Genomic DNA, 13,173 nt, shown 5'->3' on the forward strand with positions numbered 1-13,173 from the left:
CATTTGAGCACAAATTAAGAAAGTATAGTTCACATTACTCAATCCATCTTCGACTCAAACACATGGAGAGAGTGGTCAGCAAAACAGAGCAAAAAAAAAAAGATTTTTCTCATGCCAAGTGAATTCATCATGTTACTAGAGTTATCAGTCTTGTATCTTAATTAAAATAGATAAGTTTTAGACATTATTACATGTTAGTTTAAGTCAATGTAAGCTACAAAAAAAGGTCATAAACTTAGCATAACTGTGGATCTGAGCCACTGTGTGACAGTTTTGTCAAAATGGAGGTTGTGGGGTAAAACGTGCCAGTGATGTTGGGGCAAGTTGAGTCAAAGGTGCAATTTACGCCCAAAAATTATTTTCTGATATTCTAGAGACTAGAGATACTGTTCATGATAATGTTTTATCACTGTTACAAGTTTTACAATGTTGATGAATAAATACCTAATTGTTTACTAATGTTAAATTTAAGCCACAAACAAACATGCTTGTACATACAGTCAGGTGACAAATTAAAGGAAAAACCAACATAAAGTGTCTTAGTAAGGTGTTGGGCCAACACATGCCACCAGAACAGCTTCAGTGCACCTTGGCATTGATTCTACAAGTCTCTGGACTCTTCTGGAGGGATGAACACATTTCATCCAAAAGATATTCCCTCATGTGGTGTTTTGATGATGGTGGTGGAGAGCACTGTCTAACACGTCAGTCCAAAATCTCTCATAGGTGTTCAGCTGGGTTGAGATCTGGTGACTGTGAAGGCCATAGCATATGATTCACATCATTTAATACTCATCCAACCATTCAGTGACCCCTCATGCCCTTTGAATTGGAGCCTTGTCATCCTGGAAGAGACCACTCCAATCAGGATAGAAATGTTTCATCATAGGATAAAGCTGATCACTCACAATAACTTTGTATTGATTTGCAGTGACTCTTCCCTCTAAGGGGACAAGTGGACCCAAACCATGCCAGCAAAATGCCCCCCACAGCATAACAGAGCCACCAGACCCCCTCACTGTAGGGGTCAAGCATTTAGACCTGTACCGGTTTTTCCTTTAATTTGTCACCTGTCTGTATACACAAAAACACATTTATACACATATTATTTCTGTAGCTAACACACAAAACTCACGATTTAATTTAATTTAAAACAGGACACAAAGACATGATTTTACTTAAAAGTATGAGTTTTGCCTTTGTTTAATTCATGGCATTAATAAAGTTCAAAATTATCTCAAAATTGTTTGATTTTGTGACATTTTCATATCAGTATTTAATGGTAGCACTAATTACCCCTAGAGTGCTCATTTTACCCCTACCTTGGGGTAAGCTGTGCCATGGGACTAACTTTTTTTGATGGCTCATTGTTCTAAAACCATAATAATTAGATAACTTGTTTTAATTTTCATGGGTACACAACAACCTGAGGTATATATAATAATTATTTGACACAAATACATTATTACATTACATTACATTATTATTTCTAACATCATCAATGCCTCTCATCATTTATGCTACTAATAGCCTAATTTGTACTCCACAGACCCAGGTTATCTTTTATTGCATTCTCGGTGCGATCCCAAAACAAAACACACATAAATTTGAAAACAGTCATAAAAACATTACCTGGGATTTTTCTGTGATTCATTGATTCATGCTGGCCAAAAAGATAATCTCATGGTTCAAAACTGCTATATGTTTTATGTTAAACTTCTTATACTTATATATTATTTACCTCGCAAGATTATATCCACTAGATTGTGCTGTTTATCTATTCTTGGAGCTTTTTTGTAGATTCAGTCATGCAGGCAATTGGAACTTTTATTACAGAAATTAATACACCATATACAATCCACATTACTTGAGGGACCCAAGAGTTACCAATTTAAATGTTGAAATTTTATAGATTTATTGGTGTGGATGATAAATGTAATCAGTTTTCTCAATCAGTTTGACACAGTCTTTGAATTACAAACACAAATAAATACTTATTCCCATTTACCATAAAATCAGTCAGTTAATTCTCACATATTGCAACCAATCATGTCACACTGAACTTCCAATGTGCAACTCATGAGTTCAGTTCTCAAACATATTTATGTGTGCCACAGGAGAAAAGTGGCTTTCAAATATCTTGATTGAGATCCTTTTTTGTGTGCTGGACTACATGAAGTAAAGTACTAGAACTGAACTTCTTTTGCAATTCGTTCTATAAAGACAGATCAAAATGCTGAGCACGGCAACATGTTTATGACAAACTGTGGTTCATGAAAAGTATATGAATACTTTCTCTACAAAGACTAAAATAAAAAAAAGTTGAACAATCAAATGTCTTTTTCATGTTGTTCTTGGTAAATGCCCTGCTGTTGTCACAAATCAACAATGTTGTGCCCAAAATTTCCAGGTTGTTTCATGGTGTCTGCCTTGTCCTGCAATGACCACTGGGTGGTGACATAACACTACACCAAAAAGCTCGATAAGTCATACCATTACTCTGTATATTTGAACAGCCTTCTTCACTTTCTAGTGTTACTTTCCACATGTATTACATTCTGTGAATATAGATGGAAACATGATTTTTAAGTTCAGATGACAAATATTGGGTTTTATTATAAGGACGTTTTTCAATATGTTGTGGAGAGTATTTAATTTATGGTACTTTCTAATATTCATCATAAAAATTACATTTTATTCAAACACAAACACACACACACACACACACACACACACACACACACACACACACTTACACACACACACACACAAACACACACACACACACACACACACATTATGTGTCTACAGAAGGCAGCTTGTTAGACAGGTTACACCCAGAGAGTCGTCTCACCGCCCAACATCATTTCAAGGCGAGCCTAAGCCACGCTGGAGACTGATTGTGAGAAGTGGATACCATTACCAACCATGCACTTCAAAAGAAGTTTCCTAAAGAACCTCTGGTTTGTATTTTTATTCGTCTGAGGAGGGAGTGGGCCTAAATTACATCATATAAATGTTCCTCAGGGACTAACTTAAAAAACATAATTATTAGTCATTGGCTATTTTAGAACAAAGACAGTCTCAAGAGAAGTGGCAGAAGATAACATTGACCAGAACAAAGAACATAAACTGTATATAAACCAGTGATATTGACACACTGAGTCACAAAAAGTCCCAGCCTGTGTATGTAGTGCCATTAATTACTCCAGATTCAGCATGTAAGAAAAAAAAGCCTTCTACAGTATGCATTGCAAGATTAACCCACTTGGGAGCCTGGGGCAAAAATGAGCTGTGACACTCTACACCGGCACATCCATTTTTCTATGCATTGTGTATGTACGCTGTCACCTTGTAGTAAATGAAATAGATTTATACAAGAATAGCAAGTGAGCATACTGTACACTTAAATTATGTATGGATGAAAACTAGTTTTTGACATAGACGGGGTCTCAAGACAGGCTGTGGTAAAAATGCAGGACCTTGTCATTTCAGTTTCAGTTTTTAATGTAATTAAGTGGTGCATATTCCTAAACATAGCCTATTCATAATCAATTACTTTTCCACAATCCATACATATGTTAAAGCTGGAGTTTTAGGGGTTCCCTAAGGGTGTGGGACACCAGGGCAGTTGCCCACCTGTTGGTGGCATTGATAAAATACACAGCGAATTTAAAGCACATAAAGAAAAATGTGTAATAAATTCTAATCAATGTTGTATTTATTCTATAGTATTGGTTGGTAGGTCTTAGTATTATAATGGACGGCTGCAAAGCACAAACAAGAGAAAAAGGAGTCAGATTTTGTAATATAGTAAACATTTATGTATGTTCTGGAGCTGATAGAGCTAACGAAGTGAATTTATGGTTAACATTTATGATGTGAGTCATGCTTAAATATTCTTTCTCTACTTGCAGTGTAGAAAGTCTGTTGTTATGAAGATTCAAATAATGCGCATGCTCAGTTGCTTCACTCCCGGTAACTAATGAATATTTAAGCATATTCCGCGTTCAGCGCCCTTTGATTGGACCTTCTGGCTCAGTTTCCTGTGTTATGTTTTAGAGCCGATTTTGAGGGCACTGCTCTCCCTGTAAATTACCATCCAGCTCGCAGCTTGAACACTGCTTATGCTGTCAGTGTAGGACTCGGATCTGTCTGCACAATGGACGGAGGAGGACACCGCTGAGGAGCCGCATCCACGCTTTCCGATGCCTATCGGGAATATCATCTGTTAACTTGGATTTTGTCCTCTGGCTTTACCTTGAAAAAGTAGACTTTTTGACTCGGTTTTAACTTCACTGAGGTTCGCAGAAATATTGGATCGCGAGGAATACGAGAGAGAAGACTATTGTGTTGAAGGCAGAGGATGGTGAGTGAGATATAATGTCTCTACTTACTTTTTTATTACCAATATAATTCAAATATTGGACACAGAGCCGTTGTTGGTGGCTTTATTGTCCAGTACCTGTAAATAAACACACCACTGTAATCAATAAAGCCAACAATATTCAATATTATAAGTAATGAGTCACATATAAGTACACAAACAAAATAAACAAAATATTCTCTCTTCATAGTTTTTTCATTGACTAAATCCTAAAATATAATTAATGGCTCTACTTTCTGTGAGTCTACTGTATAGTTTGTTTTGTTGTTGGTTTGTTATGAATTGAACATATCATAAATATATATTTTTTAAAAACAACATATTTCTGAGTAATATTTGATAGTACTTTTGTAATTATTTGAGATACATGTTGTATTATTATTCCTTTCTATATTTTCCATCCACCCCAGAATCATTAATCAATCATCTTTGAGTCTGTCTGTGGGTCTCTGCCTCTCTCCTTCACTGTCTCCATCCTGAGAGTCCTTCTGACAGTAACACACTTTTTATAGGCAGCAGTGAAAGTACTGTAATCAGACAGCACTGACCCAGAGCTGTTGAATTTGACTTTGTCTGAATGGCTGCCACAGAGATGTCATGTCACTTAAAAACATTAGTGTTTAAGTGACAGGGACGTCTCTTACTTAAAAACCGGTTAGTCTTGGAAGAAGAGGCAGGGAGCATGTGTCAGGTGGAGGGTATGTATGTGTGTGTGTGTGTGTGTGTGTGTGTGTGTGTGTGTACTGTGTGTGTGCTGCTTGTTGTGTGCATATATTTGTGTGTCTGTGTATTACATAGAGACAGGTTTTTCCTGGTTACCGAATGCCATCCCTGCTGCAGACACGCCTAGAGCCAGGTTATGCAGGACGCTGTGTGGCCTCATCGTTATGTTTTGGCAACAATTCCTTGTGCCGCTATCTTCTGTAGCCAAATTCCGTCTTTAGAGGTTGAACATAATACAGTTGTGATGCAGTATTCCTGTGTATCTTTGGAAATGTGGCTGCTTCATTTTTAATGGAGACTTCACTTTTAAATGAAGGTGTTGCGATTGTAAAGACCTCCACTGCAAAATATAAGTTTGTCATGGGTTTAAATTTACTTTCCAGGTGATAAACCCTAACCCTAACCCCAACCCCAACCCAAAACCCTTAGCAGTTAACAGAAGTTTGCACACTGACGATGTTTAACCCTCCTAATGTGTTAGAAAAGAGTTTACACCTTATATGGGATAAATATGGGATCATATTTGATGCATGCCACTCTACAATTGAATTCAAGTCGATATACTTTCTTTGCATGACACATAATTTTAATATTATTACACAATATTATTATACTATTTTTATAGGATTTCATTACTATTATTTTTGTTTTGCTGTAGTTTTTGTTATTCATGATGGTTTGGCAACATTTACTATGTATTTCTGTGCATAAACAACCCATAATTACTACCGGGTCAAATTTGACCCATAACACAACAGATGTAATTTTGTTTTATATATAGGCATTAAAAAAAAGAAAAATGATCAAAATGTGTTTTATTGTATTCAGTAGGCCATTGTAGAGGATGTAATGAAGCCTTGTTTTGATCAGAAAAAATTAAAAGTATATTTCACACATCTGAACTTGGAAATGGGTCAAATTTGACCCTAACACAATAGGAGGGTTAAACAGTTAGGACTGAAACCTGTTTGTATTCTGCCATCCAAACTGTTGTATTGAATCAGTAGTTCGGGTTGCCCACAGGGAAACCCAAAGGACAAAGGTTGCAAAATATACAGTCAGCATAATGGGGTCTTTGCACTTGAGCTGTAGCCAAAACTGCAAAGAAAAACTTTAATATAATCCTGCAACAATTCTGCTATAATCTGCCTTTGCAGAGTTGTTATCATTTACACATTCCATTCAAATTTTGAATCTTACATGTACATGGTTGCTTTGATGTTAGTGTAAATGAACAGGAGCTGCATGTTTCTTCTTGTGGTTTAACTTAATGACAGCAGGAAAATACTTTCCTGCAATGACAGATTTATAAGTAATATAGTGTTCAGGGATAAAAGTAAACATCTTCTCTCTTCTTAACTTAAGGATGTTTCAAGAACAACTTATTTGGTTACAGTAGGTTTTGTCTTTACATTTTAGAGTTTTTTAGATGAGGTCAGGGAGAGTATCACTTCATGGTCCGTCCTTTTAGGTTCCAACAGACAGTTCTGTTATTAAAGTAAAGCAAAAAATAGTCTGATTGTCATTCTAACTGTCTGGAATAGCAGACAGCAGCATCGCTCACTGGTTCCTTCTCTGCCAGATGCTGAATAGCAAGTCGGTATGACAGCAGATGGTTTGCATTAGTTTCTCCTACAGGGAGGTGCATACTGAGTAACCCCCCTCTCCCTTCATCTCAAAGCTGGTGCTCCATTTTCAAACCCATCACTGCTGTAGAGATTTGCTCAGGAATTCAAGCCCTCTCTCTCAAAACAGGATGAACACCCATTCTGTGGACCTGGGGAACTCGTTAGTCTTGTCGCTGTGGTTCAGTACACTCACACACTCCTCTTGATCAGTTCCATACGTCTTTGTTACAAAGCTGCAACTATGTTTCGCTGCTTCACTGTTTGTGATGGCGAACCTCACAAGTGTTGATTTATTCTACTGTTGCACTTGTTGTAAATCATCCTGGATGAAAGAATCTTATAAATCACACATTGTAAATTCAAGTTGTCAACTACCATCAAGTTTGTATTAGTTGAGGCAAATCTGGTTCGGCTTTTTTTGCAACTTTTGCTTTTTTGTATTTTATGTTGTAAAACCAATAGAAATGTAGCATTACCATTGGTTTTATTATTTAATCTTTGCATTTTTTTGAAGCAGTTGTGATTGTCCTGCTTTAGATATTGTTGCATATGAACACACCCAGTAATGAAGAATGCTAATGCATCAACAAAGATCCTTTCTAGTCTTATACTACCGTGTTGCACGTATTGCTCAGGTTGTTTTAGGAGATGGACACCACATTCACAGTAATGTACTCCATCACTTACCTTATTTTGTTCTTAACTAGAGCTGTAACTAATGATTATTTTCATTATTGATTCATTTGAAGATTATTTTCTCAATAAATCATTTTGTCTATAAAAAGTCCAACAATAAAAGTGCCTCTTCTAATTAGAACCTAAGGTGACATCTACAAATGTCTTGTTTTGCCAGATTAACAGTCCAAATCCCCCCAAAAGTCAGCTCGCTATCATGTGCGGCACATAAAAGCATCAAACCCTCACATTTAAGAAGCTGCAACCAGCAAATGTTTTGCATCCTTCTCTAAAAAAATGTCTAAAACTCAAGAAGCCAATTACCAAAATAGTTGCAGATTAATCATCTGTCAGTTGACTAACCGATAAAGCTCTATTTTTAACTGGCCAAAATCCCTTTTTTTCATTAACTCAGGTATAGTAATGTTTGAACATTTTGCAGTTGAACAGCTGAGTTTAAAAGAAAAAATCTCAGTATTGTCCTGCATATTTCCTCTGTACCTAATCATGATGGTTTAGCAGTATTTCCATAACAACCACAGGCTTGATTTGATCTTGTCACTTAAAAAAGCTTCATGTTTTATCAATGAGTCATCTTGTGATGACGTCAAGGCCTCTGGTATTCTTGTAACTCTGATGTAAGACGATATTCTGGACCCTGGAAATGGTGATTTGAGGAGCACCCAGCAGTTTTCTCTCCTTGTGACTGTTTGTTTACTGTGTCCCCGGAGCAGTGTGTCCTACCCCACATGTAGCAGTTTGACTCTGCCTCAGGCTTGTTTTCAAAACGACTGGCAACCAGGGCGGCCTTAAAGTAACCTTCACTCTACTGTGGCACTGGTTCTCTCTCAGCCACCATATTTTCACAGTGTATAATGGTGAGAAAGTATGGAGCTACTTCAGTTGATCAACAAAGCTCAACCACAACATGTTAGTGCTGTGTGATTAAGTGGACTTGTTCCTGTAAATAATAGTTACTGTTAATAATTACACCATTTAAACATTTTATGGAAATGTTATAGGTTGTAAACTTAATTACACATCAGCTGAAATGTGATGTGTGCCTTTAATTTTGTTTGTATTCCAGTTTTTCCACAATATATTTGGATATTAGATAGATGTTCATGGTATTATGAAGGACAACTGTATCTGTAGCTGGTTTGGGTTTGTCTTTACTCACCACCGAGAAGGTAAACATGCCAATCATACTACAAGTGAAGTCTGCCTTCCAGTGGATGGGATTGAATGATAAGAGGCGATGAATCACATTTTGCATCTTGGTGTTATTGCTGCACATCATTGTCTAGTATTTCAAAAAGGGTATTAAACCCAGGTGTCTTCACCAATCAACACTATCTTAGTGGTTGTAAGATCATTCTTCCCAACTTAAAGCCTGAACAGACCACCTATTTTATACTTTAAACAGCTAATAAGGTAAGAAAGTAATGAGTGAAATTAACATGATAGTAAATGCTGTGTCAATGTAATGTCCTTTAATGCATGTTTAGTTTATTTTCCTTGTCCTTAGATCATGAACCAAACTGTGTGTTTTCATAGCTGCCTATTTGCATGTACGACTTCCCTCATCGTGGATAGGGAACAAGGTCAGACTCTTGGAGCTGTGCCCCAGGTTATCTGCTCTGATAGCTTCCCATCGTCACATGTCAGCCAGTTTTGTGGCCTCTGAGTCAGTGGCTGGCCTCTGACTCCGTCCAATGGAAATGTAATTTGTCTGTATCCTGTCAGTTGCAGTAGTTCTCCTCGACCCTATAAGTTATAACTGTTTTACCCCACTTCCTCTTAGAAACTGTACTGGCAAAGAGAATTACAATGCCTGTTATATCAGATCAGATAGTGGTTTTTGTGGTAGAGCTTGCACTAGGCTGGATTATTATATCCAGTTATATTTTTGTAGTTCTTGAAGTCAGCCCTACTGAATTAAACATTAGGGACATAAAACAAGGTTGGATGCCACTCATGGTTTTGATTTATCAGATTTCTCCACAATCAGTTACAGAGGGCATCCATAAGGTGCTCAAATGAATATCTTGCAGTGACATCCCCAAAATATCAAGTTCTACATGTATAATTTTGTCCCAGACCACGTGGGGAAAACTCACAGAACTGTAGACAGCGATCAATGGGGAACAAGAACTGATTCACAGCTTTTTAAAGGCTCATCAGCTGGTGTGTCTGTAAAAAGACATAAACTAACTGACTGGAAACAAAGCCAAAGTTAGCTGGTTTGAATTAGTTGTCTTGTTTTGGCACATGTCCCATGGCAGGGCTGAGTCAGTGCATTTCTCTCTGTGGAATCATGCAGTGACCGGAGTGTCACAACGGATATGCTCTGAAACGTGTTTTACAGTGTACTATACATGTCCACCAACTAAATATATTACTATAAAATAAGTAAGTAACAGTTCAGTTTAGTAGTCCTGTGGTTGAGTGACAGAGATCACATCATCTTTATCTTTATTAAATGTATCTTTTCTACCCTATGTCATGCAGTATTCAGCAGCAAAGTTATCAGTATTGGTAGTCACTGCTGTTACCAGGTAACCACTTTTAGTCTCCATGTGGATATTCTCTCTATGAATAAAATTGCGCTAACATGCCAGAACAAATATTGACTTGGATATGATCTTGGTTGGATTTGGCTTCCTCTTTTGGATTGCTGACATTATTGATAGAAATGTGTGCTTACAGCAACCAGTGTCTCAGTACAATTAAATAAATGGATGAAATAAAAATATTTTTTTGTCCTTGACCTCTTTGGCTTATCAGTTATATTTACTGATGTGTGATTGAAGTCAGCTGACTTTGGTCATGGTCAAAATTTGCAAATTGGCCTTCACAAATTGACCTCGGTGTAATAACCGGAAGTTTCAAATTATGTTTCTTATTAACTGTAATGAACAACGGGGTGGATTTTGTCCTGCAGAATATGTCTCAATCTTGATTTATGTGAGGGTTAATTGTATTTCAGTGAGTTATGAACTCCATTAAACTGTGGGATGGCCATTTTCAGTGCTTGTTTAGCCTCATAGAGTCTGATTTAGGCTTGAATCCTTCTGCTTGGAATCCAGCTTTTTCATCTTTGCTCTGAGAAATCTTGTTACTGTTAGAAAGCAAAAGAACCAAACAAGTCGAAGGCAATTTTTTAACACACCTCCTGTTTTAGGTCAGCATCTGTGATTTCATCGCTATCCTCTATCAAAGGACAGATGAAGTGAACACATCTGTGAGCACCAGACTTTTGTGTTTTTTTGTTTAACACTTTTTACACTGCTCTTTAATTAGAGGAATTACAGTATGCATCATCAACCAGTACAGGCTGGTTGGCGCTTTGTTCACCACATACTAAGAAGCAGCTCAGGGATTTTTGTTGCTGTCAGTGCATGAATTAAACAGCTGAGTCATTCTTTTAGCTATATTATTACTGTGTTCACTTTGGTGGAGTTGATAAAGTCAACATCATTAGACTCCCATTCATAATGTGCACGCACCACACCTCTTCACCCAGTGAACCTGCAGGTAGAAAATGCACTTGCTACATGCAGTCAGGAGCTTTTTTACATTTCAGTGACAGTAAGGAGGATTAACAACAATATTGTTGTGCTGTTACATCACAGTCCTGTTTGATCTCTTTATAAAGGCTCCTTAAGTTCTTGAATTAATTAAAAACTGTGGGGAACAAGTGTTGTTTACTGAAACCACATTGTGTGTGGAAAATGTATTCTTGCTCTTAGGTTAAAACCTAGGGTTGACCTTGTCTGACCTTACGTGACCTTTCTCATAGTAATGTGAGCCACCTTTTGACCCATGTTAGTGTTTCAGTCTGTAGCAGCACTGTACTCGAGAACCAAACAGCTCTGGCCCACTGTGAAAGAATTCCTATAATTTGCTGTCTTTTTCAGATGTACCAGATAAACCTCTGGTTTCCAACAACTGTTCTGACTGAGCCTTGGACGTCTGTTTCAATTTTTGTTTAAACAGAAGCAAGACTCCTGTTCTGTGATACAACTTTCTGATTCAGCTGGAAGCTCTTTTGAAGACCTTGACCACTGTACTTTTCTTCTCTCGTGGAAGCTGTTTGATAAAATGAGCAGGTACTGTAGCTTCTCAGCGCTGATACTAGAGGACCTTTCTGTGCCAACGGTACATTATGAAATTCTTGAGGCTTTATGTAGTCAAAGAAAAGCTGGGCTTTTGACAGTATTACTTACAACCTACTTTAAATGATTTCTTATCTAAATGCCAGAGTGTGTGTCTTTTTTGGCTCATTTTAGTTACCAAAACTCAAATTTGCTGTGTCCATGATTCTTCTTTTACCTTCAACGAAGTGATGGATGCATTCATATAATTTATGAGTAGCAGGAAAGGCGTAAGTGAGCCCTGCTGGGTTTGGTGGCATTTTACCAAACCAAACTACTTCTTCGTTGTTGCACATGACTCAAATGTCTCCTCCCTCTTCAGTCTTAAATTGAAAAAGCCTACAGTTTGTGTATTTGCATGTATTCAGTTGCTATTAGGGTAGATGCTGGTTAGGCTTTCATTGATTGAAACTTGAGAGTTCGGCCTTGTTGTGGCACAAGGCACGGCTATGAATGAATTTCCACTGCAGATGGTTTGTTTACATTCAACCACTACTGAGGCTGCTTTAAAAAGAAAATGCAGCTCTGTCTAGGATTTCAGTTCTGTTTGAGTTCCACACGAAAAGTTTGAGTTCCACCCGAAACCACTGTCTTTGATATTATATTTTATTAGCAGTTGTCATCCATTTAAGACGCTGATTCAGTTTGAGATGTTTAACATCAGCAGTTTCCATTACTATACTCAGATAAAGACAAATGCTGCCACTGTAAAGCTGAAACTTTTGTGTAGAAGAAGTCCTCCAGTATCTGTTTACACTTGATCATTATGTCCTCTTTCTCTGGGAGAGGCGGTGCTCACCCTGCCCTGCAGGCACAGTATTATAACATCCCAACCAGTCAGTGCTCATGTTACCAAATCCTAGCAAAATAATATATTACTTTTCATTCTTTCTTTGAATGTGACCATAGGCAGCTCAGATCCATAACAGTGTGAGAAATCGAGGCAAGGAATCAGAGAACGAGGCCTGTTGGTTTGCATTATTTATGCTGGTCCCAGTTATAAGTACAAGCAAGTGACCGCTGTCTCCCGAGCAAGTTGTGTTGTGAAAACATGAAGTCTCAGCCCCCACGCTGCTCTTTCCTCATTGTGTAGGTGCTTATCTTTTATGGGAAAGCAAGTTTTATATTCAGTTTAATTCACACTTACATACATTTAACATTTCCTGTGATGGCAAAGTTTCCAGTGCTAAGCCTTTGCATTCATAGAGAATTATTATTGCCTGTATAGAAAACCAGTCTAGGTCAGAGCAGTCAGTTTTTGACTCACATTAGTCTGGTGGGTCTTGGCTTGGATCACTGCCATGTCTGCTTTGTTGCCCTGTGTGATTGGAAGAGACTCAGGCAAAGGTGTGAATGGTGTTTTGGCTCTGGTTTTAGAGTCGAAAAGGGAATGCCACCCATTTTATTACTTTTTATTGGGTGTTCAGCTCTGGACACAACAGCATGAGCACACATATAACACTGAACAATACAACACTGAACAAATACTACGGCAACTCAGACGTGTATATCTTTTCTTTTCCAGTTATTCCATATCCCAACAGTTAAGTTGCTTGTTTGGCATCGTGTTCAGTGTAAAAGATCCACATTTCACAGTTCTTGT

At 37.6% G+C, this 13,173-nt stretch overlaps 1 protein-coding gene across 2 annotated transcripts in view; it reads left to right on the forward strand.

The window, feature by feature from the left end:
- Positions 1-4,013: 4,013 nt before the first annotated feature.
- myo1ea (myosin IEa) overlaps positions 4,014-13,173 on the forward strand; it is a 53,696-nt gene continuing 44,536 nt past the window's right edge. Inside the window, exon 1 of one of the 2 annotated variants that reach the window (XM_067589594.1) lies at positions 4,014-4,369. In XM_067589594.1, the coding sequence (XP_067445695.1) occupies positions 4,367-4,369 (3 nt within the window). In that variant the 5' untranslated portion in view covers positions 4,014-4,366. The remainder of the gene's footprint in view (positions 4,370-13,173) is intronic. The other variant, XM_067589601.1, reaches the window with a different exon arrangement.

The sequence above is a fragment of the Thunnus thynnus genome, chromosome 1 (genome assembly GCF_963924715.1).
Source record: "Thunnus thynnus chromosome 1, fThuThy2.1, whole genome shotgun sequence".
Classification (NCBI taxonomy): Eukaryota; Metazoa; Chordata; class Actinopteri; order Scombriformes; family Scombridae; genus Thunnus; species Thunnus thynnus.